Source organism: Ovis aries, chromosome 15, assembly GCF_016772045.2.
Source record: "Ovis aries strain OAR_USU_Benz2616 breed Rambouillet chromosome 15, ARS-UI_Ramb_v3.0, whole genome shotgun sequence".
Lineage (NCBI taxonomy): Eukaryota > Metazoa > Chordata > Mammalia > Artiodactyla > Bovidae > Ovis > Ovis aries.
The window spans coordinates 62,978,416-63,005,121 of record NC_056068.1 but is presented as its reverse complement, the minus strand read 5'-3'; the positions used below and the strand labels follow the sequence as shown (position 1 = coordinate 63,005,121).

At 43.7% G+C, this 26,706-nt stretch overlaps 2 protein-coding genes across 3 annotated transcripts in view; both read right to left on the bottom strand.

Moving 5' to 3' along the window:
• KIAA1549L (KIAA1549 like) overlaps positions 1 to 26,706 on the bottom strand; it is a 308,499-nt gene that overhangs the window by 112,506 nt on the left and 169,287 nt on the right. For both annotated transcript variants that reach the window (XM_042233337.2, XM_042233338.2), the window contains exons 2-6: positions 20,109 to 20,447; positions 16,898 to 17,515; positions 14,652 to 14,767; positions 11,580 to 11,799; positions 10,206 to 10,339 (exon numbers count right to left, since the gene is read on the bottom strand). In XM_042233337.2, the coding sequence (XP_042089271.1) occupies positions 10,206 to 10,339; positions 11,580 to 11,799; positions 14,652 to 14,767; positions 16,898 to 17,515; positions 20,109 to 20,447 (1,427 nt within the window). The remainder of the gene's footprint in view (positions 1 to 10,205; positions 10,340 to 11,579; positions 11,800 to 14,651; positions 14,768 to 16,897; positions 17,516 to 20,108; positions 20,448 to 26,706) is intronic.
• On the bottom strand, positions 3,272 to 4,729 carry LOC114118449 (heterogeneous nuclear ribonucleoprotein H3-like). Its single transcript, XM_027979609.3, is given in 1 exon segment — positions 3,272 to 4,729. A coding segment is annotated over 1 exon segment (1,041 nt). The 5' UTR covers positions 4,539 to 4,729; the 3' UTR covers positions 3,272 to 3,497.

Sequence of the window (26,706 nt, the reverse complement as noted above, 5' to 3'; positions counted from 1 at the left end):
AGAGAAAGCCTGATTCAAACTTTTGGGGAATTTTAAAGTTGAAAGGACGGAGAATGCACGCCCCTGGTCACCAACCTAGTAATGGACAGCATGATGAAAACTGATGACAATAAGAATGCAGAAATAGAAAACAGCTGCTTTAGAGAGAGATTCCATTTCATTGTGATCTATCAATTCAATATAGAATATGTTAATATTACTATGAGATGGTATAGGTTTCTTCTTGAATCTTTAAGTTAGGTTTTTAGTTATGAAGAAATGAGACTTCCATGGGTCAGTATATATACACACAAACACCCCCCCCACCCCCCGGATGAAATGTGAAAAACATGCAGTAGGAAGGCATTCTGCCAGGTGAGACAGTCTCTGTGAGCTTCTGCGCTGGATGTCTGCCCCTTCCCCCACCAGATCCATTTGCTACCCTGCCCTCATCCTGCTCAGTGCGGCCAGAGGCAGAATTCTGTGGACCACACCAATGGGCTACTTGGCACCCTGGTATTAGCTACAGAGAGTCAGGAGGATGTGGGTGAGAAGGAGGAGAGTGAGGTCAGAGAGCTGGTGTTGGGGGCTCCCTCCTGGGGGGTCACAGCTCTGGCTGGGCACTTCTGGCCCAAGTTTCCCACAACTGCTCCATCCCCTCATCTCATCAGCCCCAATGTCACAGCCTTGAAAGCTGTACCACCCCTGTGGTCTCCCTAGAGCCTGGGCACACTTCTGCAAAGTCCTTTTCAGAAGGACTTTGGACTTGGACTTTCCTCGAACTGCCTTCATTTGAATATGTCCTCTCTTTTTGCCAGGAACTGATACCCAGTCTGTCTAAAACCTCTGTGTGCTCAGACACAAATATCTCTGCAACATTTCTTTTAAAACTTACTTTGAAGACAACTGTCAAGAGTAAGCTTCTTCAAACTATTTTGAAGTTTTTCCCATAAGAGCAAGTTCCTTTTAAGTTCTCTAACACAGCACCTAGAGTCCCATGATTACTGATATACGGAGTCAACATTTCTGGTCAACTGTTACTTCCTCTCCAGAAGCATTTTTGGAATGTGGTTTAGCCACAAGGATTCATACCTCTTTCCCAAGGTACCAAGAAGAAAGGTACTTCTTTCTGAATAATTCAAAAGACCTCACTGTACTGTCACCTAAAAAATAATAACTAAAGTAACTTTGCAATCTTTATCTTTATTTGGAACATTATATATATATGCTTGTTTCTTTTCAACAAAACTAAATCTCACTGGATCCCAAAGAGCCTGCAGTATGGTATCTTAGTACATAATACACTCGACAAAATAAGTTATACATTTTTTAGTTGAGAACATTTTCATTAAGGAGACTTCACTAACATACAGCACTATATTAGTTTCATACTTTCTGTGGTAAAATACACATTATGTTATACCAGTTTAACCATTTAAAGTGTACAGTGGCTTTAAGTACATTCACATTCTTGGGCAATCATCACCACTGTCCATTTCCAAAAATTTTCCATCATCCCAAACTGAAACTCTATACCTACTAAATAACTCCCCATTTCTTCCTCTTCCTAGTCCCTGGGAACCACCATTCAATTTTTCTGTCTCTATTAATTTGACAAAACTAAACTCGTGGCTCAGATGGTAAAAGCATCTGCCTGCAATGAGGGAGACCTGGGTTCAATCCCTAGGTCAGGAAGATCCCCTGGAGAAGGAAATGACAACCCACTCCAGTATTCTTGCCTGGAGAATCCCATGGATGGAGGAGCCTGGTAGGCTACAGTCCATGGGGTCGCAAAGGGTCAGACACAACTGAGCAACTTCACTTCACTTCAAACACTTTTCATGAGTGGAATCATACAGTATTTTCCTTTTGTGATTGGCTCCTTTCATTTAGCCTGAGGTCCTCAAGGTACACCCATCTGAAGCACGTGTCAGAATTTCCCTGTTTTAAAAATGAATAACACTCCCTGGCATAGCTATACCACATTTATTTATTCATTCACCTGCAGATGGACACTTAACGTTGCTTCCACCTTTTAGGTGCTGTGAATAATGTTATGAACACTGGTGTTCAAACATCTGTTCAAGTCCCTGGTTTACATTTTATGGAGCATATACCAAGAAACAGAATTGTTGGATCATATGGTAATTCTATGCTTTTTTGAGGGAATGCTAACAACAACAATACTCTTTTCCACAGCAGCTGCACCATTTGACATGCCCACCAGCAGTGCACAAGAGTTCCAATTTCTCCTTACCAACACTTGTTATTCTCTATTTTTTTTAAAATAACAGTTATCCTCATAGGTGTGAAGTGGTATTTTGTGGGCTTTATTTTGCATGTCATGTGCTTATTGGTTACCTGTATATCATCTTTGTTTTGTTTTGTTTTGTTTTTTTCATTTCCCACACTGACATTTATTACATTAATAACATTTCTAGCAAAAACAAGTAACAAGTTCAATAACTGAATTCACATTGACAGGTTTCATTTTGATCCATTAGCCAATTTGGAAGAAAAGCCATATTGATCAAAGGGATTAAAAGTAAAGCACCTTTTTTCCTTGCTACATAAAATTATTAAGTACAATAGCTCTAAAACTCAAAACAAATTAGATGCAAAATCCAATCTCAAGACTCTCAAGACACAGACTTGTGTCTTACATTTTAAAAAGTAGTCATCTATATACAGTTATTTAAAAAGCCATATGCTTTTAACTATTTGGCTGGAAACTGAATACACCTGTGAGAATTATACTCCACGGTAAATACCTTTGTACTTGTGAATCTCATGTCACCGAGAACCTTAACCTAGTCTAAGACATTTTGAGAACTTACAACTATCACTGTTGGGAAACATTTTTTTGGTACTTCAGTCAAGTGCTGAGGGGATTTCTTCTAAAGTCTAGAGCTAGAATCTAAACTTCCAACACTTTCATCTGCAAGTAACACAGTTATGAATATACATTAAGTCCAGATACCTCCTGGATTTCTAACATTTCAGAGCTATGCCAGATAAATGTCTGAAAATATAGAATTAGCTGAATTTATACTCCTGAAATCACCTAAACTCATCTTTAGGTTTTATATTTACAGTGTTGTCCAGGAGAAATTAAAGAGTAACACTAATTATTCTCCAAGCTCTATCCGGATGTCTGCTTATTAAGACTTGTAGTTTATGCAAGATTACACTAAACTACTTCTTTAAAGCTAACAGTAAAATGCATCAACCCAAATCTTATGAAAGCAGCACATCCTCAGGAGTAACTAGTATATAAAAAGTATCAACATCAGTGGTTTGAATATAAAAATTTATTGTTTTAAGTCAAAGTATGCAACAAATAAAACCTACAGCAAACAGATTTTCCCATCACAATCTGTTGCTTTACCAAATAATATTTTGAAAACACATTCCTTCAGTCATTATAAAGTTCTTAAAATACAAAAGAAAGTAATTCTGTAAGAAAGTCTAGTAGACCAGATGCTGTTGTCAGGACTTTTATATGTGTGGTTATGCTTTTAGTACATCCCACGCCATCCACCTCCACTCATGCCACCTTGCCCGTAATAACCGCCACTGCCTCCACCACCACGGCCATAACCACCCAAGCCATCAGGAGTACCATATCCTCCACTGTAATTGTTCCCCATTCCCATTCTTCCAACAGATCCATAGCCTCCCTGATTATCCATTCCATCTCTGCCGCAGCCTCCCATTCCAGAACCTCCCATTCCAGAGCCGCCTCCAGGAGTTGAACTCAAGAAAAGTTCAATGTATCGATGTTGCATGTTATTCTTATCTTTAGACATGGCAGCTACCGCATCTTCATGTGTCACAAACTCTACATCTGCTTCTCCTGTTGCTCTGCCATCAGCTCCAATATCAATATGCACTCGGATTGGATTTAGTGGTGAGAAGAAATTAGCAATATCATTTTCAGTTGCACGAAAAGGCAGTCCTCTCATATGTACAAAATGACCACCATGAAAACCCGAACTTGCATCACCAGCTCCACCATAACCATGTCCTCCCATGCCTCTTTCATCTCTCATTCTGTCATCAAAGCCATCATTTCCATAGCCATAGTTATTATAGCCACCATAGTCATCAAAACCTCCATAACCACCATCATATCCATCACCTCCTCGTCGCATTCTGTCATACATACTTCCACGCCCAGCTCCATAATAACCCCCTCTTCCTCCTATTGGTCTATCATATGGTCCTGGTCGCTGGCCCAGCAATCTTCTTGGTGGATCATAAAATCCTTTGATTTCACTCCTGCTACTTCTGAAGATCTCAATATACCTGTGCCCTATTCTTTCCTTGTGTTTCCCCAGAGCATTTTCTGCTATCTCCATTGAAGCAAACTGCACGAAGGCCTCCCCTGTGCTTCTCCCCTGGTAGTCCATCGTCAATGTTATCCCATTTGGCACGATTTCCAACCCTTGAAAGAACTGAACTATTTCCTCTTTGCTGCAACCAAATGGCAGTCCACGAAGTCATACTGTCCCATCACTAGCGTCATTTGGACCATTATGTTTCATAACCCAATCCATCTCAATACCGTTTGATTTAAATGCCCCTTTTACTTCAGATACCCTGTCGGGCGACAGTAGCGCCGACTCCAGTGCTCGCGGGGCCTGGCTGTGAGGAAGTAGAAGTCGCCCGCCTCGGGTAGAGCTCCCACAACGGTTCTTCCAACCGTCTCCAGCGGTGGCAACCGCTAAGGGAGCTGCGCAGCAGAGCTACTCTGTATATCATCTTTGGAGAAACATCTATTCAAATCTTTTGCCCATTTCTTACTTGGGTTACTTGGTTTTTTGCTGTTGACATGTAGGAGTTCTTTATGCACTCTAGATATTAATTCCTTATAGATATAGTATTTGCAAATATTTTTTTCCATTATGTGGGCTGAGTTTTGATTATGCCTTTTGAGCCACAAAAGTTTTTAATTTTGTTGACATCTAACTTACTTATTTTTTCTTTTGTTACCTGTGCTTTTTGGTGTCATATCAGCAAATCACTGCCAAATTCAATGTCATAAAGCTTTTCTCCCCGATTTTCTTCTAAGAGTCCTACAGTTTTATTAGCTCCTACATTTAGGTATTTGATCCATTTTGAGTTAACTTTTGTATATGGTATTAGGTGAGGATACAACTTCATTCTTCTGCTTGTGGATATCAGTTTTCCTAGTATTATTGGCTGAAGCTAAAGGCAAAGGAGAAAAGGAAAGATATACCCATTTGAATGCAGAGTTTCAAAGAATCTCAAGGAGAGATAAGAAAGCCTTCCTCAGTGATCAATGCAAAGAAATAGAGGAAAACAACAGAATGGGAAAGACTACAGATCTCTTCAAGAAAATTAGAGATACCAAGGGAACATTTCATGCAAAGATGAGCACAATAAAGGCCAGAAATGGTATAGACCTAACAGAAGTAGAAGATATTAGGAAAAGGCGGCAAGAATACACAGAAGAACTAGACAAAAAAGATCTTCACGACCCAGATAACCATGATGGTGTGATTACTTACCTAAAGCCAGACATGCTGGAATGCTGGAAATCAAGAGGGCCTTATTATGCCAGCAAGTTTGGAAAACTCAGCAGTGGCCATGGGACTGGAAAAGGTCAGTTTTCATTCCAATCCCAAAGAAGGACAATGCCAAAGAATGTTCAAACCACCACACAATTGCACTCATCTCACATGCTAGCAAAGTAATGCTCAAAATTCTCCAAGCCAGGTTTCAACATGTGAACTGTGAAATTCCAGATGTTCAAGCTGGATTTAGAAAAGGTAGAGGAACCAGAGATCAAATTGCCAACAGCTGTTGGATCATCAAAAAAGCAAAGGAATTACAGAAAAATATCTACTTCTGCTTTATTGATTACGTCAAACCCTTTGACTGTGTGGATCACAACAAACTGGAAAACTCTTAAAGAGATGGGAATACTAGACCACCTGACCTGCCACTTGAGAAATCCATATGCAGGTCAAGAAGCAACAGTTAGAACCAGACATGAAACAAACAGACTGGTTCCAAACCGGGAAAGGAGTACGTCAAGGCTGTATATTGTCACCCTACTTATTTAACTTATATGCAGAGCACATCATGAGAAATGCTGGGCTGGATGAAGCACAAACTGGAATCAAGATTGCCAAGAGAAATATCAATAATCTCAGATACGCAGGTGACACCACCCTTATGGCAGAAAGAGAAGAACTAAAGAACCTCTTGATGAAAGTGAAAGAGGAGAGTGAAAAAGCTGGCTTAAAGCTCAACATTCAAAAAACAAAGATCATGGCATTTGGTTCCATCACTTCATGGCAAATGGATGGGGAAACAATGGAAACAGTGACAGACTTTATTTTGGGGAGCTCCAAAATCACTGCAGGTGGTGACTGCAGCCATGAAATTGGCAGAAAAGTTATGACCAACCTAGACAGCATATCAGAAAGCAGAGACATTACTTTGTTGACAAAGGCCCATCCAGCCAAAGCTATGGTTTTTCCAGTAGTCATGTATGGATGTGAGAGTTGGACTATAAAGAAAGCTGAGTGCCTAAGAATTGATGCTTTTGAACTGTGGTATTAGAGAAGACTCTTGAGAGTCCCTTGGACTGCAAGGAGATCCAACCAGTCCATCCTAAAGGAAATCAGTCCTGAATATTCATTGGAAGGATTGATGCTGAAGCTGAAACTCCAATACTTTGGCCACCTAATGTGAAGAACTGACACACTGGAAAAGATCCTGATGCTGGGAAAGACTGGAGGCAGGAGGAGAAAGGGACGAAGAGGATGAGATAGTTAGATGGCATCACCGACTTGATGGACATAAGTTTGAGCAAGTTCTGGGAGTTGGTGATGGACAGGGAGGCCTGGCATGCTACAGTCCATGGGGTCACAAGAGTTGGACACAACTGAGCAACTGAACTGAACTGATTGGCTGAAATGACTGTCCTTTCCCCCACCTAATGGTCTTATCAGAAATCATTTGACCATGTATGTATTTATTTCTGAGGTTTCTGTTTGGTTCCATTGTTCCATATTTCTGTCTTTATGCCAGTTCCACCCTTTTTTGAATGCCATAGTTCTGCACTAAGTTTTGAAATCAGGAAGTGTGAGATCTCTGACTTTGTTTTCCTCTTTAGGATTGTTTTGGCAATTTGGGGTCCCTTGAGATTTCATGTGAATTGTAGGATAGATTTTTCTATTTCTGCAAAAGACATCACTGGAATTTTGATAGGGATTGCATTGAATCTATCAATCATTTTTGGTAGTACTTGATATCCTAACAACATTAAGTCTTCCAATTCATAAGCACAGAATATCTTCCCATTTATGTTTTCTTTACTCATATTTTTATAGCTAAGAAAAATGGAGTCACTCTTGAGGGCTACTTAACAACAGCTTCATAAATAAGAAGATATCCACAGGCCTAAAACCAAGGTAAAACCATGGTTCCCTCATAGTCATGCCCTGTCCCTTGCAGAGAACACTTTCCCATCACCCCTCTATTCTTAGATTCCTTTGGGTTCTGACATCATCTCTTACTTCCCATTCACTCTTGCCATGATTCATTTAGTTAATTAGACCCATAAAGCTCACGGAATGGAAAGCCATTGTTTTCATCTTTAGTATCCATTCTTCCTTCTTTCATGTCAGCACCACAATTTCTCTTGAGGAAACACTACTTCTCTCCTATAAGTTCATGTGCTTTGGGTAGAGTTGCTCCAGTCAGGTTCCAGGAGTGGGTATCTCAGTCAGGCTTAGTTGACTGGGACATTTCATATCCTCAATCACAGTTACTGGTCCAGAAATAAGCACATAATCCAAGAGGGTTCAATGAAAACTAATCCCAGGATTTTGACTGGAATGACATAAGAAAAGGCACTCTGGTTCCATGAGACTGTGAGCAATAAAGATGAGACAAACTTGGAGGTGCCAGGAGCCTGAGGATAATGCCAGACTATAGCAAGGCAAGCCAAGAGATGAGGAGAGAATTTCATGAAGAAATCATGTAAGCACCTGGATCCAACTGTTCCTGAAGTAAGAAGCTACAAACTTTTCAGTTACATGAGCCAATCACTTCCTCTTTTTGCATAAGCCTTGTGAGCTTGCATTCCGTTGCTTATCATCAAAAAGTCTTAATTGAGCCTACTATAATCTAGCCCTTAATATCGATGCTATGCAAGTAAACAGTAAGTCACTTTTTCAATGACCCTCTGAAAAAAGTAAATATTTACATGGTTTTATTCCACAAAAGATCCAAGGTGCCCCACAAATTATATTTAATACAAGAAAAAGGAAATTTATTAATTGCAAAACCAGGTCCTTAAAAAAAGAGATTAATGACAACCCTGGGGGATGATTAGCATGTAACAATCTATGCATAACATAATGGCCTAGAGGGTTAATAAATCTACACAACAGCTTTGGCTCTGGGCTTCCTGTTAGCCAAGGCAAAAAGTGAAAGAGGGTTAATAAAACAATTCACCCAATTATCCATTCATATCAAGAGCTGTTGATACATTCAAGAGCATCTAAAATCTTTTTAGATGCAATTTTCTAATTGCCTGCTGTAGTCTTTTCCAAGGAATGATTGTTGCTTACTTTATAAAGTTTCATCTCATGGCCACAACTATCATACAACAACACGAGAGAGGCTTCTTAAGGCCAAGGGCAGCTTATTTATCTTGGTGTCCCTTCCACTGGCTGATAAAAAGAAGCTGCTCTGTAAGTCTGTACTTCCTGATTATAATTAGAATATGTTCCTCTGCCAAGCTCCAATAAGACTCATGTACCTGTGAGGATCACAAACGCAATCAGAAAGGAAAAGATCCCCCACAAAGGAGCTGAGTCACAGTCCTTACATAAATCTTATGTCTGTGACATGTTTTTAGATCTTAGTCAAATATGAACCAGATCATAATGAGATACTTCCATATATACTTTGGGTGAATCTAGAAAGGGACAACTGCTCTTTCAAATTAAATTGTATGCTTTCCACATCATATTGGCTTTGCTGATAATTCATTTAAGCTAAATGTCAATTTTAAAACCACTGGGTTTAATTGCAAAGGCTTTTAGTTCAGTAAAAACAGAGAGATTGGTTAGTACAATCAGAGAAATTTGGGGGCTTGATGAAAATTATTAAGAAGCATCTGTCTTTAGGGAGATGTTGTCCATACAAATGTAAAAAATGAGTCTGAGAAAAACATTTGGTAGCATGTCTACTGCAAATTCAGGAAGTTGAAGTACAGTATATCAGTACTGAGACTGCCCTGGAAGGGAAGTCAAATGCCTGCTGAAAATTTCATCAAGGATCCCATTTCTACATTGCATTGATGCTAGCAGAGCATGGTAGATTAGAGTACAGGCTTTGGCTCAAGTCCTAATTCTGGAAGTTTCTTACCATTCTCTACATTCCTTTCTCTGTGAAATGCTGATAATAACACCTCAGAAGGATGTCTTGAGTATTATGCAGCAAAGCGTTTATAAAACACTTAGCACAATCCTGGCACATGCTGCTGCTGCTAAGTCGCTTCAGTCATGTCCGACTCTGTGCGACCCCATAGATGGCAGCCCACCAGGCTCCCTCATCCTTGGGATTCTCTAGGAAAGAACACTGGAGTGGGTTGCCATTTCCTTCTCCAGTGCATGGAAGTGAAAAGTCAAAGTGAAGTTGCTCAGTCGTGTCCGACACTTAGCGACCCCATGGACTGCAGCCCACCAGGCTCCTCCCTCCATGGGATTTTCCAGGCAAGAATACTGGAGTAGGGTGCCATTGCCTTCTCCAGATCCTGGCACACCGTAAGCCCTAAATATAAGATGTGTGTGCTTAAACTAAGGTGATTGCTCCTGTGGATACCTGGAAAATAAACTGAATTAAAATCACAGAAAGGAAATCTTAGGTGAATTAGTTATTTAGAAATGATTCACTTTATATGAGACATCTGACATATAGAGTATATTCTAGTACATTAAAAATAAATAAGTATATTAGAAAGACTTGAGGAAGCCTCACAAGGGAAAATAAACATAAAATCCCAAATCACAGCAGGTACACAAGGGTACACCATCTCTCTTGTATAATCAACCCCAGATATCCTCACATAACTGAAGTACAAAGGCAGCTTTGAAGTGGGGGAACCAAAGCGCTTCTTGCCAACATTTGGGTTCTGGGTGGCCTGTGTCAACTACAGGCTGAAGCACACTCCCACTTACCTGAATCGTCAGGTTGCTTTTAGTATTCAGAACTTTCCTCTCAGCATCCTGGAAGGCCCTCTGTAGCCTCTGTTCCATGGTCTGAGCAAATTTGCAGGACTGTATGTTGTCAGACTGGCTCACAAACTGTAGCACTAGAATGAGAGTAATAAATCAACGCTCACCAAAGCTCTATGTCTTAGTTCCTTGAACCTAATGGCAGTCACGATACAAAACGGCATGATTTTACATCAGAGAAATCAGGCAAATAAGGGCAGTCATAGTTTTGGAAGTGGCTCTTAAAATGATTTATAATATAGAAGAATTAAAAACATGATCGAACCTGAGATTTCCTCCAATGCAAAGAATTTTGTGATTTCAATTATTGGCATATGGAAACATCTGCTCCAAGACAACAACATGACTTTAGAGTGATCAGGCCTTCTATTTCTTTGGAAGGAAAAAAAGAAGTCAATTGACCTACATGACTAAGTTGTTTGAGTCTTTCAGTTTCAATGGTTCCTCTACTCTTGTGGCTTCCAAACCACAAGATCAGAATTTTAAAAAACATAAAACATTTTTTAAAATATCTATTTAGGTTGCACTGGGTCTTCACTGCTGCGCAAGAGCTTTTTCTAGTTGTGGAAAGCGGAGGCTTTCTCTAGGTATGGTGAGCTTTTGTTGCAGAGCACACAGACGCAGTAGCTGTGACACACAGGGTTAGTTGCCTCACAGCATATGGAATACTCCCGGGCCAGGGATGGAACCTGTGACCCCTGCATTAGCAAGTTTATTCTTAACCACTGGACCACCAGGGAAGTCCCAACAGGGAATTTAAAAGAAAGACTCTAAGGCCTAAGCTCAAAGATTCTAATTCAAGGGCATCTGGAACATGTTATCGTAAAGCACAGATTTTATGCTGAGGATACTTACCCCTTCTCAGTATCCATTGATAATACAGGAAAAAAAAATACAGTACCTAATGCTCATAAGTACTATATACTCATATAAATTGGGAAGACTTCTATGAAGGAATATTTCTCATGAATCCAGGTTGGAAAAGTTTAGACCGCTGTGCAGGAAACTTGGACATTAGATTAGCAAGGCCCTTGGAGGAAGGTACACAAGGACTCTAAGAAATGACAGAGCAGCTAGTGATGGGATTTTCTTTCTTTTATTTGGCTGCCCCAGGCCTTAGTTGTGACATCTTCAGCTGTGGCATAAGGGATTTAGTTCCCTGACCAGGGATCAAACCTGTACCCTCTGCACTGGGAGTGTGGAGTCTTACCCATTGGACACCAGGGAAGTTCCAGTGATGGAGTTTTCAAACAGGTCCTCCTGGTACTGCCCACAATCCTAGAATGAAGAGGAATCCTTTTCTTCTGAATTACTTGCCTGTTTTCAGCTGCAAGTAGCCTGCAGGCTGGGGAATCCACGGGGAGGCAAGTACAGCCACAGACTGCAAGTTTGGCGTGTGCTGCTTCACATCCGCAGTGACGTTGCTGATCCCATAAACACCCAGCATTTCGCTCACTGCGGAAGGCAAGTAGACCAGCCTCCCTTTGGTAGCGTAATAACCAACGGTGATGTTGTGAGAATGTTCCAGGAGGTCCACCTACAAGACAAATGGACCCAAAGAACTTAGTGTTCATTTCCACTGTACTTTAAGTCTCTCCTGGTGTTTCTTAGAACCACAGTGGTTACTCAGCATGGCTGGGGAACAGGACGCTCCCATTTGACAAATATTCTAGCAATCCTATAACCTGATGGGACTGGCAGGTCTCAAAATATCAGAATACAACAAAATATAACTTGAGTTGAACCTATGGATATAAGATTAAATCTATATTTAATTCTGAAATAGAATTAAGTCTGTGGGTAGGTTTTTTTTTTTTTTTAATTCCTTAAGTGCCTCAGTTTAATCCTGTGAGCACCAATTATCACCCAGGAGGGCAGGCAGGAGACAGCAGGCAAAAGAGATTTGGGAAAAATGGCTGTACCATATTTCTCATCATTTATAAACATTAAAGGGGCTTCCCTGATGGCTCAGTGGGTAAAGAATCCACCTGCAATACAGGAGCTGCAGGAGACATGGGTTCAACCCCTGGATCAGGAAGATCTCCTGGAACAGGAAATGGCACCTACTCCAGTCCTCTTGCCTGGAAAATCCCACGGACAGAGAAGCCTGGTGGGCTACGGTCCATGGGGTTGCAAAGAGCTGGACACAGCTGAGTGACTGAGCCCAACAACAACATAAACATTAAAAGGCAGAAATGATAGATTAAGTTCGGACCCCTTCCAGACAAGGGCCAGGTAGTAAATGAGGTGAGAGAAGAAGCTGAGAGAAGAGCTGATCAGACTTAACTCCATTCTTGGCTTGTAACTGGGTCACGACCAAGGCAAGGCTGGGCCATGGAGAATTTCTCTTACAGCAAAGGAGTCCTAAGGGATGCTGATGATCTGAGCTCTTTCTCACCCAACTGGAAGAGTTTTGAGGCTTTTGACCTTATTCTGATTTTGTTTTGCTTTCCTCGTGTTTGATACCAACAGTTCAGGGTGTTTGAACACTGCCTTCCCTCCCCTTATTCCTCCATCTCCATTAGGGGTGTCAAGTTTTTTGCCAAAGAAACCAAGACAACTGACTTTGCAGGAGGCTGGGTGTCCTTTGCTTCCTCCACGTTGTGCTCCTCAGCACCTCGTCACTTGAAGCTGGTGTTCAAGGTGACATTAGGTGGGAAAAGAGGTATTTCTGGATGGAACACGGACTCAGCACCAAATACCACCGAATCACCCAGAAAGAAGGTGACTACCATTCTCATCCTCCTAATATTAATATCTCAAGAAGCAAGTCTCAGTTTGAGGACAGTTGACTTCTAACACCTCTCTAATCCTTGCTAATCATATTTTTAAACAAACAAAGGGACGCCAGGACCCAGCCTTAATGCCTTCTGTAAGCAGTAATATCTAGCTTGAATTTAACAGGCTGTCTCCACTATTTTCATTTCTATTTTTAAATTTTGGCCATGCCATGCAGCTTGTAGGATCTCAGTTCCCTGACCAGGGATTGAAACTGGGCCATGAAGGTAAAGGTGCCAAATCCTAACCACTAGACCATCAGGAAACTCCCTTATTTCATTTTTATCATTACCTTTTATTTGCTGCAAATGATCCTGACTTCTGTTCATGGTGATAATATCAAACATCCTCTCGAAAGAAATATGTTTCAGTATTTTCTTTAAATTTTTATTGAACCATAGTCAATTCAAAGTGTTGTGTTAGTTTCTGCAGTACAGTACAGTGAATCAGTTATACATATCCATTTATCCACTCCTTTCTAGATTCTTTCCCCATATAGGTCATTACAGAGTATTGAATAGAGTTCCCTACACTATATAGTAGGTCTTTATTAGTTATCCATCTTATATAAAGTAGTGCATATATGACAATCCCAATCTTAAATGTGTTTTTAAATAAAAACTGATTTAAAAATAACTACTACATACTAATTCTCACAGCGGTCTGAGATGATACGCAACAAAGAGCAAAAACTGTGAGGCTAATTTGCAAACAACCAAAGTTTAATGAAAACTGTCTCAGGTAACCACAGGGAAACATTCACATTTTCAACTTTCAAATAAAGTTTCTGGTGCAGAAACCACAGATGTCTCTTGTGGGGAGCATTTCCTCTTCTTCTTTTCAGAACTATATAAAAGAGATTAACAATGATGAATAAACTGTACCCAATCTCCTTCCTAGTCCATGGTGTGGTGCTGGGGAAGGACCACTAATTTGAGTGCAGCTGTGCAAAGCATCAGAGCAGAAAGCTGAAGCAATATTTTTAAGTGATGTAAAGGGATGTCCACTGACTGCCCATCACATGTACTGCTTAAAACTTGGAATCAAACCAAAAGGGAGTAGACCAAGACTTCCATCACTTGGATATGCCATCAAAATCAGTTGGTAGTTGTTAAATAGTACTTGGCATGAAAGTGTTTGGAGAGAAAAAAAAAATGCCTACTTCCTTGTCTGTTGCTCTCAATTTAAGCAAAGTTGGACTCAATTTACAAGTCAGAGTAATTTTTAAATGTCCAGAAATAAATCGCCAACTGTTTACAATGGTGAGGAAGATGAAAGAAAAAGCAGTGGATGATTTCTGCAAAATTACACTGACACAGTTAAATACTTTCCCCAAATAACAGGATAATGGGGCAATTTTTATAAAGTACATCCAGGCTTTAAAAAAACAACCCCCAAACTAGACACAATTATCCTCAATTTTCTATCTCAAAATTTGACCTCCTTCTCCTGCTACCACACATTAGCTATTTGCCAAAAGGATGCATGATGAAAGATTCTACTTCTGTGGTGGTGATGGTGCCCAGGGAGGAGAGAAACAATGTAAACAGGCTCTGGACCCAAAAAGAAGACGTGGCTGGATGAGGCTGGTTACAAGAACAGGGGGCTTACGTGAGCCAAGACATCATTCTGGTGGAAGGCCTTCCGCAAGGCCTGTGTGAGCCCTTTGGCTATATTGAGCTTCAAGGTCTCGCTGATCTGCATCCTCCTTTGGGTCAGAAACAGAACTGTGGGGTGAAAGAGAATCACAGCATCAGCAGAAGGCAGCCGACCTCCTACCTAATTCATGCGCCTCTGCTCCTCCCCAGCCACCCAGTACCCCCTGCAGGTTCTGAGCAAAGCTGGTGGGCACAGGGCCAACTGAAAACCAGATGGTATAATTTCCTAGTTTCACAATTTTCCCATTTAGCATAGCTGGAGCGGCAGCTCTGTTGGTCCTGCTCACGTCCTAAAGGAAGAAGGCCCAGCCATTTGGGTGGCCCTAGTGGAGAGATGGCTAGCACACTAGTGGCACTTCACTTCTGACCATCACCGCCTCTAACTCTGAAAGCCAGGCTAAAGCCAACGCGCCTGCCTCTGACTGGTCTGCATGCAAGGATATTTCTGCAACAGCATCCCTGAGTGCCTCCTTAAGGGCAGGCCCTGCATCCTAAAACAGCCTAAATCAACCCTGCATCAGGAGGGGCAGTCCCCACCCCACAAGCAGGATGTCCTGTTTGCTTGACTTCCCAGATACCTGGCATGGAGAAGAGGCATTTGTGATGGAACATGACAGGTGCTCCCTGAAGGGAAGCCTAGGAGGTAGTTGGAGGCCCTTGGAGAAGCATCCGGCCCTGACTGGGGCGAGGGAGTGGGGATCAGGGGAGGTTTCCAGGAGGAACTGATGCTTCCATGAAGTCTTGGAGGATGATGGGTGTGAGCTGGGCCAAGGCCAGAGGGACTGCCCTGGCCCCTCCCAACAGAGGGAAGACCAAGTGCAAAGGCACAGGGGAGAGAAGTGAACACTTCAGTCTACAAGTCCAGGCCTGGTCCTGAGGGCAGTGGGAAAGGAAGGGGTTTAAGCAAAGGCATGCACTTTAGAAGGTTCCCTTGACTGCAGACTGGAGAAGAGATTGGAGGGGTGGGGCAGTCTGAAGGCAGACAGAGAAATCTGGCCGCTGTTGCAGAATGCAGGTGAGTGATAGGAACCAGGGAAGGCTGTGGGGGTGGAGGGAAGAGGTATTCAGGAGGCAGAACAGGAAGGAACCAACTGGGTGTGGCTGGGGTGAGGCGGGGCTGTGAAGAAGAGGGAGTGGAGAATGTTCCAGACTTCCACATCAAGGAGGCTGGGGTTGCCTGCCACTCAGAGAGGGAGGCAGAGATCTGGAGGGAGGGGGCAGAGGGAGGGGAAAACCAGATGGTACAATTTCTTGAGAAATTGAAAAAGATACTGTGGTTTCTGCTATGCCTAGCTTCACATTTTCCCATTTTAGAATAGGATCTGTCTCAAGAAATAATTTCATTTAATTCCTTGTGGGGTGAAGAGGAAGGCGGGACATGAGCATTCAACACTGGCATGCTCTTTCAAATAATGTTTCTAATGCTTTTTATAGCAGACACTACCAAACTATTAAAAGCATTGTGTGCCTTCTTGGCCCATTTGCTGCAACTCAGAGGTGGGGGCTGAAAAACCAGCATCTACCACCCCGACTTTTTCAAGAAGGTCTCCTTTTTAACATGAGAAGAAAATTCAGGCACCAACATAGAGTACCATAGCTGTACTTTTAGTATCCGATGGTTGAGAAGACACATGAGAGTCCTTCTGAGTCCTCTTGCCCTTCCTGTGATTGTGTATTTTACTAATCACAGCATTCACACACGTGAGACATCACTGTAGGCATCGCATCATCAAGGTTTGCCTACAGATAGACTCTACAGGCAAATTTTGGTGTACCTTTGCTTTTTCAGACTCCCTAGTGGAACTGGTTTCAGGAGGCCTCTGATACCAGGATGGATCCCAGGGCTAGATTCCGTGTCATACTCTCCACATGATAGAGGAGATTCTTCTCCATCACTTAATGAAGATCAGGACTTCTCAGCCTCAGCACTTTGGATGTTTTGGGCTGGATTATTCTGGTTGCCTGAGCATCCTGTGCACTGTAGGAACGTTTAGCAGCATCCCTGGTCTCTTAACACTCTAGATGCCTGAAACACCCTCCCTACCCTCCAAGATATAGACACTCCAAAACATCTCCAGACGTGGCAGCAGGGACTGGTTGAGAACCACTGATTTCGAAGAAATCTAAGAATTCTGCTACATCTCTGAGGCCAGGATGCACTTGCAGCTTTCACATCAAATCAGGGCAGTGAACCCTTACCTGTCTTCACCAGGAGTTTACTGGACATCTGACACTCCAGGTTGGACGCCGTCTTGCCGGCTGTGACCACGGCAGTGGACACAGCGGGAAGAGCGGCAACTGTGTTTTCTGCTGATGAAGGCGGCATCCGGGTGGCCCTCACTGGCGCGGTGATGGACGTCAAGGCTGCTGTGATGGTCAGCGGGCGAGTGGTGGACACCCTGGGCAGGTCTGGGTTGGTGGGGTTCGGGAAGCCCGTGTGCATGGCTTGTGGTTTCCTGGGGAGGTGTGTTGTGGATAACAGGCCAGAGGTAGCGCCCGTGTTCCCTTGCATGGCTGTGTGAGTGCTCATGGTGTGTGCTGTTCTTGCAAACATGTAGGTTGGCGTGAACGAGAAGGCTGGATGAGCCACCCCTGGTGTTGCTTTGGGGCCAGATGCTGCACTGCCCGTGATGTTTTTAGCTAGAGCAGTGGTCCAGCTGCTCTTGGCTAATCCCGAGGCCATGGCCGAAGGGCTGCTGCCGGTGCCCTTAGCAACCAGAGCTGCAGACAGCACCAGTGGACTTGATTTCCGAAGAAACAATGTGGTTGCTGCTGCTGCTGCTGTCGGCTCTGCCTTGGGCAACGCTGAGGAGTCCACTGCAAAGAGAAAAAGCAAAGTTTGTCATTGGCACAGAATGCACACACCACTTGTGGGGATGAATGGATGTCATTTATGGGTTTGTTGGGGTTACAGGTCTCTGAGCTCTGGAATTTAGGCAAAATGGCTTTAGGTTCATTAAGTCGATTAACCATAATGAGAATGCCACTTAGAGCAAAGCTATGGGTGGAAATGAGGACACTTAAATTCTGAATACTTTCCAAAAAATCAAGTCGGCCGAAGATCAAGGGCATGACTATCTGGACTAATAACTCATTCATCATCCTAAAATCAGGTGTATCTGCTCCTTTGGAGCAAAGCTAAGTATTTGTGTTGAGCCTAAAGATGCTTTGGCCCCAGAAGCAGTCACACTCCTATCTTGGGAGGGACCAGGAAACAAACTACCTGCATTAGTGGTTGCACCTGTCCATTTCTCGGGGTGCTGAGAAGCCCACGGTGCTTTGGATGGGGTCCTGAATAAGGCACTGGTTGACAGAGCAGGCAATTCAGCAGGAGAGTGAAATCTCAGGATATCCTGGAATGGTGGGGAAGCATTTATCACCAGAGATGGATAGATGTCATCGGCAATTTGAAAACTTGTATCCACTTCATCTGAAAGCATTTCTGGCAAGCGAGCTGTGGAAGTCAGACTTGGAGAGCTCAGCACAAGTGGGTGTGTTGGATGGGCAGGTGACTGTAGATGGGGATGAGACACAGCTTGTTGGCTTATACGTGGGTAATCTCCAATCTCAGCTGTTTGGACGTCTCTGGTGTAGTTGTTAGTGTTTACGGACAAGAAGTCTGTATGGTTTCCAACCGTAACATCTGACTGTTGGATGGACTGGTTGGTGCTCAGACCAGACCCTGGATCCTGGATGCTAAAACCTTCCACAGTCACTGAATGCCCAACATTATCTTTGAAGTCCTGAGATTTTATTGTATTGGCAGTGGAATTTAACCCACCAGGAGAAGTGGCTGGAGCTGGGTGAGTTTCCCAACTTGTGGAGTTAACTGTGTGCCTATTTACATCATAATTTGTTTGCTGCAGCCAGCTAGACATCATGGGTTCTGTGGAAAGGGACTCAGCTTCTGCTGCAACAGAACTCCAGAAAACATCTGTGGCTGCTGGCTTCCTCATGCCTCCCATTGTTGAGAAATCATAGACCTCACTGGAGGAGGGAAAAGCTGTCACCTGTTTAGAAGCCAAAACTGGCAACTCAGAATGGTCTGTCACAGCTGCGTAAGCCACTGGCTTGGTCCTGGAAAAACTACGAGATGGGGACACAGTCTGGGTAGCTCGTGTGAAGGGGATGGAAGATGGAGGTAATTCAGTAGGAAGGAGGCTGGTTCCTGGTGGTGTCATGTCTGTAGAGACATGATCAGTGCTGAAATCAGAGGTGAATCCACCTACAGCATGAAGACTTAGACTCTCTTTACTCAGAAGGGTCTGGAGAGCAACTGTCAAACTTGCCTTTTTGTTTTTCTTTAAAACAGCTGCCATGCTACCTTCCTTCTGCAGGGGAAATGTCCAGGTCATGGAAGGACGATGAGGAAATGTGCTTAAGAGGAGGAGGTCTGCAGCTGCTGTGGGAGGGGACCCATCACCACCTGCTTCTTGAGGAGTTGGCACTTGGGGCACGGCGGATGGAGAGACATGACTCTGTGCCAGCTGGAGCGGGGCAGGCATGGAGGGGAAGCCTGCTGTTGTGCCATTTGATGGGGATGTGGGAACTGCCCCAGAAGGACCTTGTTGTCCTTGGCCAGCTGTAGTGAGAGGCAGAGGAGAAGGCACCAAAGGAGAAGATTTGTGTTCTGCTGAAAGGGTGGGCCCTTTGGAATTCTCTGGGGTTGCTGACACACGCAGGGGGTAAGCAGAGTTCTTTGCTGGAGCACGGGTTGCCTCCAGGCTGGTCATTCGCACTGCCACTGACTCTGCAGTCTGGACCAGTGAGGACGCAGCCTCATGGGTTGCTGCACTCTTCAAGGTTGGCAGAGACACCCCATTATGTGCTCCTTCAGCCACCTCAGCTTCAGTTGGCTGGGTGGATGTAAGACTTGGAGCCACTTCCAACGTCAACAGTGAGGGCCTTCCACCATGAAGCTGAAGAAGACTTCCAGAGGCTGGGGGAGCGGGAGACAAAGGGGCCAGGTCTGCCACGGAGCTCAGAAATTCGGGTGCAGGGGAGCCCGCTGAGTGAGGACCCCCTGCTGGGCTTGAGTCTCCAGAAAAACCTAGATGAGGGATGCCTATTAAATCCTGGGCATTTCTGGATGGAGCGTGGTTCATTTCCTCAGCAAATGGGTTTAGGGGATTCGCTATGCTCTGACTTGAGGAGGAGTCAGTTGGAGCCGTGTGGGGGAATAAAGGCCCTTTGGTGGGTCGCTCTGCTGCCTTAGAAAAGATGATGGAATGAGGTGAGTCGGGAGCCAATGAAGAAGATGAAGATGAGAGGAGAGCGTCTGCCCTCGGGGAATGTAGTTCTGAGATGGAAGGAGTCCCTACCCGCGGCGGCCGCAACGGGAGGCCAGCAGTGAAGGGCGTCCCTGGCGGGAGGGTGGGCAGTGGGGGCGGCATGCGGGCGTGAGGCAAACCTGACGCGGCGGCCGCTTCTCTCCCCACTGGAGGTCTGGGCTGGACCAGCGTCTCGGTGGAATCCTTGGACGGCTCGAGGGAGGCGCTGCGTGCGCTGTCTTGGGGAGGAGAGAAGTCCCCGTGGGCCCGAGCTCGGCGGTGTGTCTTGGGTAGGGCCGTCCAGGCAGACTGCGGCCAGCTCGTGTTGTCAGGGGATGGTCCGGGCCCAGGCTTCATTCTGTCCACTGCTGAGGAAGACTGGACTTCGGAGAAAGGCCATGTTGGTGAAATCGGTAACAGCCTCCCATGAGGAGATGACTCCGGGGTCGGGGTGACAGCGATCTGCTGGTTGTCCTTTCCTGTGAAGTGAAATATCGTGCCATCAGGCCTTGGCTAATCATAGGTCCTGGAGAGAAGGGTAGGCAAGATAAGTACCCCTTGGACCTCACAGAGCTTCCACGCCATTAAACATTCATTAAGACTCATTAAACACATCCAAACGATAACTTAGGTCATTACAGATAGGCCGATGCTGCAGCTAACCTACATGGTAGCGCAGGTGAGAGATAGCCACTGATGAGGTGATGCTTAAGCAAAGATGTGGAAGATATTTGTGTGTTTTAAATCTGTTCCACCGACAAGGGTTGGACTGTGAAACTCACAGCCTAGAAAACCAAAGCTGAACATGGCTCCCTGCCATGGCCAAGGACACCAAAATAAACCTCATCCAAGAATCCTCAGTGCAGAAGGGAAGGACTGTGTGTCTAAATGCAGATCTTTTATTCTTAGGGCATTTCAAGAGCAACAACTGAGGTTGCCTATGTTTGAAGAGATGGCACCCAGGAGACAGATTTATTAATATCTTGCTGGATTTAAAAGGATTCCTGATGCTATGGTTCACACCATGTCAAACAGCAAAGGGGATTTCCTTCAAATTAGGCTATTTCCAAGAGAAAAACTGTTCATATTCCACCCAGGACCACAGACAGCTCTCACAAGGCCTGGTGTCACTACCAGCACCTGCAGAGAAACCAGAACTGTCAGCGCAAATGTGCAAAACTGCAGGCGGAAAGGCGAGGAGACAGGGCATGAAATGTGACTCCACGGGAAAGGAGGCGAAGAAACAACCAATCAGAAAGCTGGGAATTCCACGCTTGGGAGGACCTCCTGCTTGAGGATCCTCTCTGATCCCCTTTCCACAGCAGTGCCAATGGTGCTGACAAAGAGGAGGTACTCCTAGAGCTTTCTACACTATTGGCCAAAAAAACGTTAGACTCAGGGATTTCCCTGGTGGTTCAGTGGTTAAGAATCCGCCTGCCAATGCAGGCGACAGGGGTTTGGTCCCTGGTCGGGGAAGATCCCACATGTCACGGGGCAACTAAGCCCATGCGCCACAACTACTGAAGCTCTTGTGCCTAGAGCCTGTTCTCCGCAAGGAGAAGCTTCTGCAACGAGAGGCCCACGCACCACAAGTTAGGCCCTGCTTGCCCTAACTAGAGAAAGCCCACGTGCAGCAATGAACACCCAACACAGCCAATAAAGTTTTGTTTAAAGTTACACCCATCTGGTAGAAGCAGACAAACCAAGAGCTGAAGTCAGAAGAACTGGGCTTGTACACACCCTCCAGCCACCCGCAACTGTTGTGTGTATCTGTGGACTGTTGTTGCAAGAGTAAAGGCAACAAGCACACTCCAACTGCCCCATGGGGCAACTGGAAGGAACACAGGGTATCATGGAGGTGGAAGGAAGGGCTCCCCAAGAAGAAAAGCACTAAACAAACACTAAAAAAAAAAAAAATCACCAAACAAGTGAGCAGTCATTAGAATGGTCACGACAGGATCTAAGTCCCTGTGTTTTTGTTTGCTTATTTGCTTAACAAAAGAGGACACTATGGCCCAGAGAGGGGACACCATTGGCGGAAACCACTTAACCCATCAGAGACGAAGCAGCCCAGACGTGAGGCTTGCTCACTCCCACTGCAGCGTCTTCTCCCTGACTGCCTCTCCAAACCAGTTCTAGTCTTCACTCCAGCTCCACTCTATCCTGCCACCAGAAAACCTAACAACCAACACCGAAACCTTTAAATATCTGAGCTTTTAGAAAATGAAATATACTGAGTCACAAAAGCTAAACAGTGATGATCCGCTGAAATATTCAGTTTCATTTTTTAAGAGGGAAACAGTTTCAGGACAAAGGGCAAACTTAGCCTCTGTGTCTCCTTATTACGAGATCAGAATCTCTAAAACTTCCTTTGTGCTGGACCCAAAGCTTCCTCCCTTTATACAGAAATAATTGGCAAATGCATATACAGCTACAGGACCAAAAAGTCTACACAGCATTTCATTAAGATAACTGCACTCCTTGGGAACTGTCTCACGGTTTGCTATGGAAATGGTGTTTCTGTTACTGCGCTCAGCCTAAGGAAATAAAATTGGTTGCAATTTTCCCTGGAAGGCTGATGCTCCTGCCATTTCTTGGTCCTTCTGTTCATGATGCTTACCTCCTAGACAGACTCAGGTTCACACGTCATGCGGTCTCGTCTGGCTATGCACATAGGTGGTACTTACATGAGTGAATAGAACATCCTTCTAGTGTAGTTTGTCCATTTTGGTATTTTCCAATAACACTTTAGAATACATTTTTATTACTTGCATGTCAGGTGAAATCTATGTAGGATTTCTTCTTTTGTACTCTCACTGAAATAAATTCAACCAGGGGCTCAACTCACAGATTCAAAAGTCACACCAAATTAAACTGGTTACAAGCAGGTACCCTTCTAAGTCAAATAGGATGCAACACGCAGAGTAGTTTTTGCTTTCAGAAAGAGTTGCAAACTCTTTCATAAAAATCTTACAAGCAGGAAGGGGAAGTGGGTGTCAGAGGATGAATACAAGGGGATTTGTAATTAACTGAAATGCACAACCAAAGGAGGCTAAAATAAGGAAACAGTCTCTAGTGGACTTGCCTCTGCCAAACCTTGCTGTTTATAGACTAGAATTCAGTGTTTCCCAAGCTATCCTTTACAAAACAGAGTGTCCCAACGTCCCTTAGGGACCATAATAAGCAAAGGCCCTCTGCCTTTGTAAAAGTGTATACAGGTAGCATGAGCAAAAAATAAGCTTTTGCTCTTTTAAATCACTGAAATTTGGGAGTTGTTTATTATGGTAGCATAACCTAACTTACCCTAACCTATTCAGAAACTGGTACCAGAGTGGACTTGGAACTTAGATGGGCATACTCCCATGTACATTAACATTTAAATAAAGGCTGAGTCCCATCATCCAGAAAACAAAAGAGCACCTAGGATGTAGCAAAAATTCAACAAATTGATGTTGGACAGTTTAATTAAACTTTGGCCAAAATTGATCACGCATATTTAACTTCTGAAATATGTTTATTTCTCAAACATATTTGACCTCAGAAGTTGATTACTCAAAAAAAACCCCAATGATATACATAAAGCTAAAGAAGAAAACATGCTCATTGAATTAGCAAATGATAGCAAATTCAAAAGAATAAATGATATGAAGAATTCCAGAGAAATACTTCAAAGACACGTCAACTAACTGAAATTATTATTGAAGGAAGATATAAATTAAGATTAAATATAAAGGCTTGCTTTTAATCCACATATTACCTGGATAAGAACAGAATGTGGGAGGTTTCCTTTAAGGATAGCTTATGTTACCTGTAGGTAGGGTTGACTGGAGTTCATTAAGAACTACAATAGGAATGTAGGCTAGCAAGAAAATAATAAATTCTTAGACTGCACTAAATTTTTTCACTCCTAAAATAAAAAAATATTTCATACTTAAGAAAAATATTTATAATGTCTGTATGTAAGGCATAAAGACAAATAATGAAAAACATACATGATCTCTGGCTTCATGGACATAGTAGTCTTATGGGAGATAAGGAGTTAAATCAAATATTCTCACAAGTATAAAAATGATACATGTTACAGATGAAAGATGCATGGTCCTTAAGAGCAGGCAATAAGAGGATGTGACCTGATGGGGGAGGTCAGAAAGCACATCACTGAGAAAGTAACTATCAAGGCAAGATCCAAAGAATAAGTAGAAGTTAATCAAGACATGAGAATAGGGAAAAACATTCCACGTACGAGCATTTGCAGAAACCTTGTTGCAGGAAGATGCATAAATAGTATAAGGAACTGAAAACAAAGTAACCATAGTGACATCAAGGAGAAGACGAGTGGACATGCCACAAGATAAGGCTGAAGAGGTAGCTGAGGACCAACCATCAGAGTGTCACAGACACCAGTTCAAAGATGAGTGCAAAGGAACGGAGGTGAAGGTGGGAGGTGTACAGGAGCAAATGTGTTTCAGGACAATCTTTCTGGTTACAGGGTGAAGAACAGACTGCACCGCACGAGGCAAGAGTGGCCGACGGGAGACCAATAAGGAAATGACTGTTGTGGTCCAGGTATGCAAAGACAGAAAAGTTGTAAAGAGAAGCTAAGCCACAGTGGGAGATTGAAGTGGATAATCCTCCTGGATCCCTTTCAAGTCTCAGAGTTCAGGACAATATATTTTTTTAAAAATGTGTGTTTGTGGTAATTTTTTTTCTAATGGCTGCAAATCTTCCTATATGCCTCTCATTGAGAGGTAGAGTCTACGTCCCTTTGGACTTGAGACTGTTCCACCAATTAGAGTGTGACAGAAGAAATGCCATGAGACTTCTGAAGCTAACATCATAAAAAGCAGCTTGGCCTTTGGAATGCTCCCCTTCATATCCTCCTTTACTCTTCCTCCTGGAACCCAGACACCGCTCTATGAGCAGCCCAAGCCCTGTGGAGAGATCCAACCCTGTAAGTACTCCAGTCAACAGTCCCAGCTAAGCCCAAGCTTCCCAGTCATCTCAGCCCATGGACAGACAAGTGAATGAAAAAGCCTCCGGATAATTCTCGCCCCCAACCATCAGAATCACCATGGTTGTTTGAATCTTCCCTACAGAGGCCCCAGGCATCAAAAAGCAGAGACAAGTCATCCTCACTGTGCTCTGAATTCCTGAAACCATGAGCACAACAAAATAGTTGTTGTTTCAGAGCACTTTGTTTGGGGAGGAATGTTGTGCAGAAATAAAAACTGAAGCAGGACAGTGCTGTGTCCCTCACTTCTGGGAGTGAGTCACTATGATTCTTAAAAGGATTCAGAAGCCAAAAAATAGTTAAGAAGCCTTCTGCTTTATACACAAGACTTTAGAACTTTGTCTATGCTAATAAAAATATTTCTGTATTAATTAAAGAGGCATCATTGAAGGAGAAGAAGGGAAGAAAAATTTTGAGGGGGAAATGAGAGGTAGGTGGTATATATTTAGAAGAAGATCCAGGGGATCTTCCCCACCCAGGGATCGAACCCACATCTCCTGCGTTAGCCGGCAGATTCTTGACCACTAAGCCACCAGCAAAGCCATACGATTACATCTTGCTAGCAGACTCCCTCTGCTTGATGGCCTGATGAATTAGGGGTCATACTGAGAAAGCCAGGCTTCCCAGGTGACGCTAGTGGTAAAGAGCCCAATTGCCAATGCAGAGGCTGCATGTTCAATCTCTGGGTCAGGAAGATCCCCTGGAGGAGGGTATGGCAACCCTCTCCATTATTCTTACCTGGAGAATCCCATGGACAGAGGAGCCTGGCAGGGCACAGTCCATAGGATCGCAAAGAATCGAACACAACTGAAGCAACTTAGCACAGATGTACGCACTGAGAAAGCCAATGTAGCAAAGAGCTAATGGTGGAATGTGGGCAGTCTCTAGGAACTACAGGTGGCATCTCAGAACTGAGAGTGGCCTTCAGCTGACAGCCAGCAAAAATCCAGGGCCTTCAATCTGGCGGCCACAAGGAAATGAACTCTGCCAACCTGGGTGAACTTGAAGTGGATTCTTCCCCAGCCAAGACTCTGGATGAGAATACAGCCTGGTTGACACCATGATGGTAGCCTTAAGAGACCTTGTACAAAGGACCCAGATAAGCTGTGCTCAACTCTTGATCCACCGAAGCTGAGATCATAAATGTGTGTTGTTATATGCTGTAAAGTTTGTGGTAGTTAGTCAACAATCGAAAACTGATACAGGTAGGAAGGAAGGCACTGTGGAAGGGCACATGGGGCTGTAGGAAGAGGACATGGAATATGAGGGCCCGTGGCTGAAGCATAGCATAAAGGACGGTGAGAAGGGGAGCTCAAGACAGCAGAAAGGAAGCATGAATTAACATGTTTGGACTATCACAGAGAACAAGCTATGAAATAAAAAATTCTAACACAGTACCTGAGACGCAGAGGAAGTTATTTGAAAAGAACACAAGGCTTTGCAAGACCAGAAACAAAGCCACCACAGCAAATAGCGCCAGACATGTTGGAAGGTTGCTATGAAACAGGTTGTACTCATCTGTTTAAATTCTATTTTCAAGGGGAGAAAAAAAAGCACACTAGTCTAATCAAATTACTCATTTCTTACTTTTCTCAATGAATTCTCACTGATTCTCCAATCTCCCCTTTCCTTATAACATGAATTGTTCTTTGCTGAAAATACCGTAATAGTCTTCCAAAAATGCACAGAAAGCGATGTCCCACACGTTACAGCGGGAGATAAAGGCA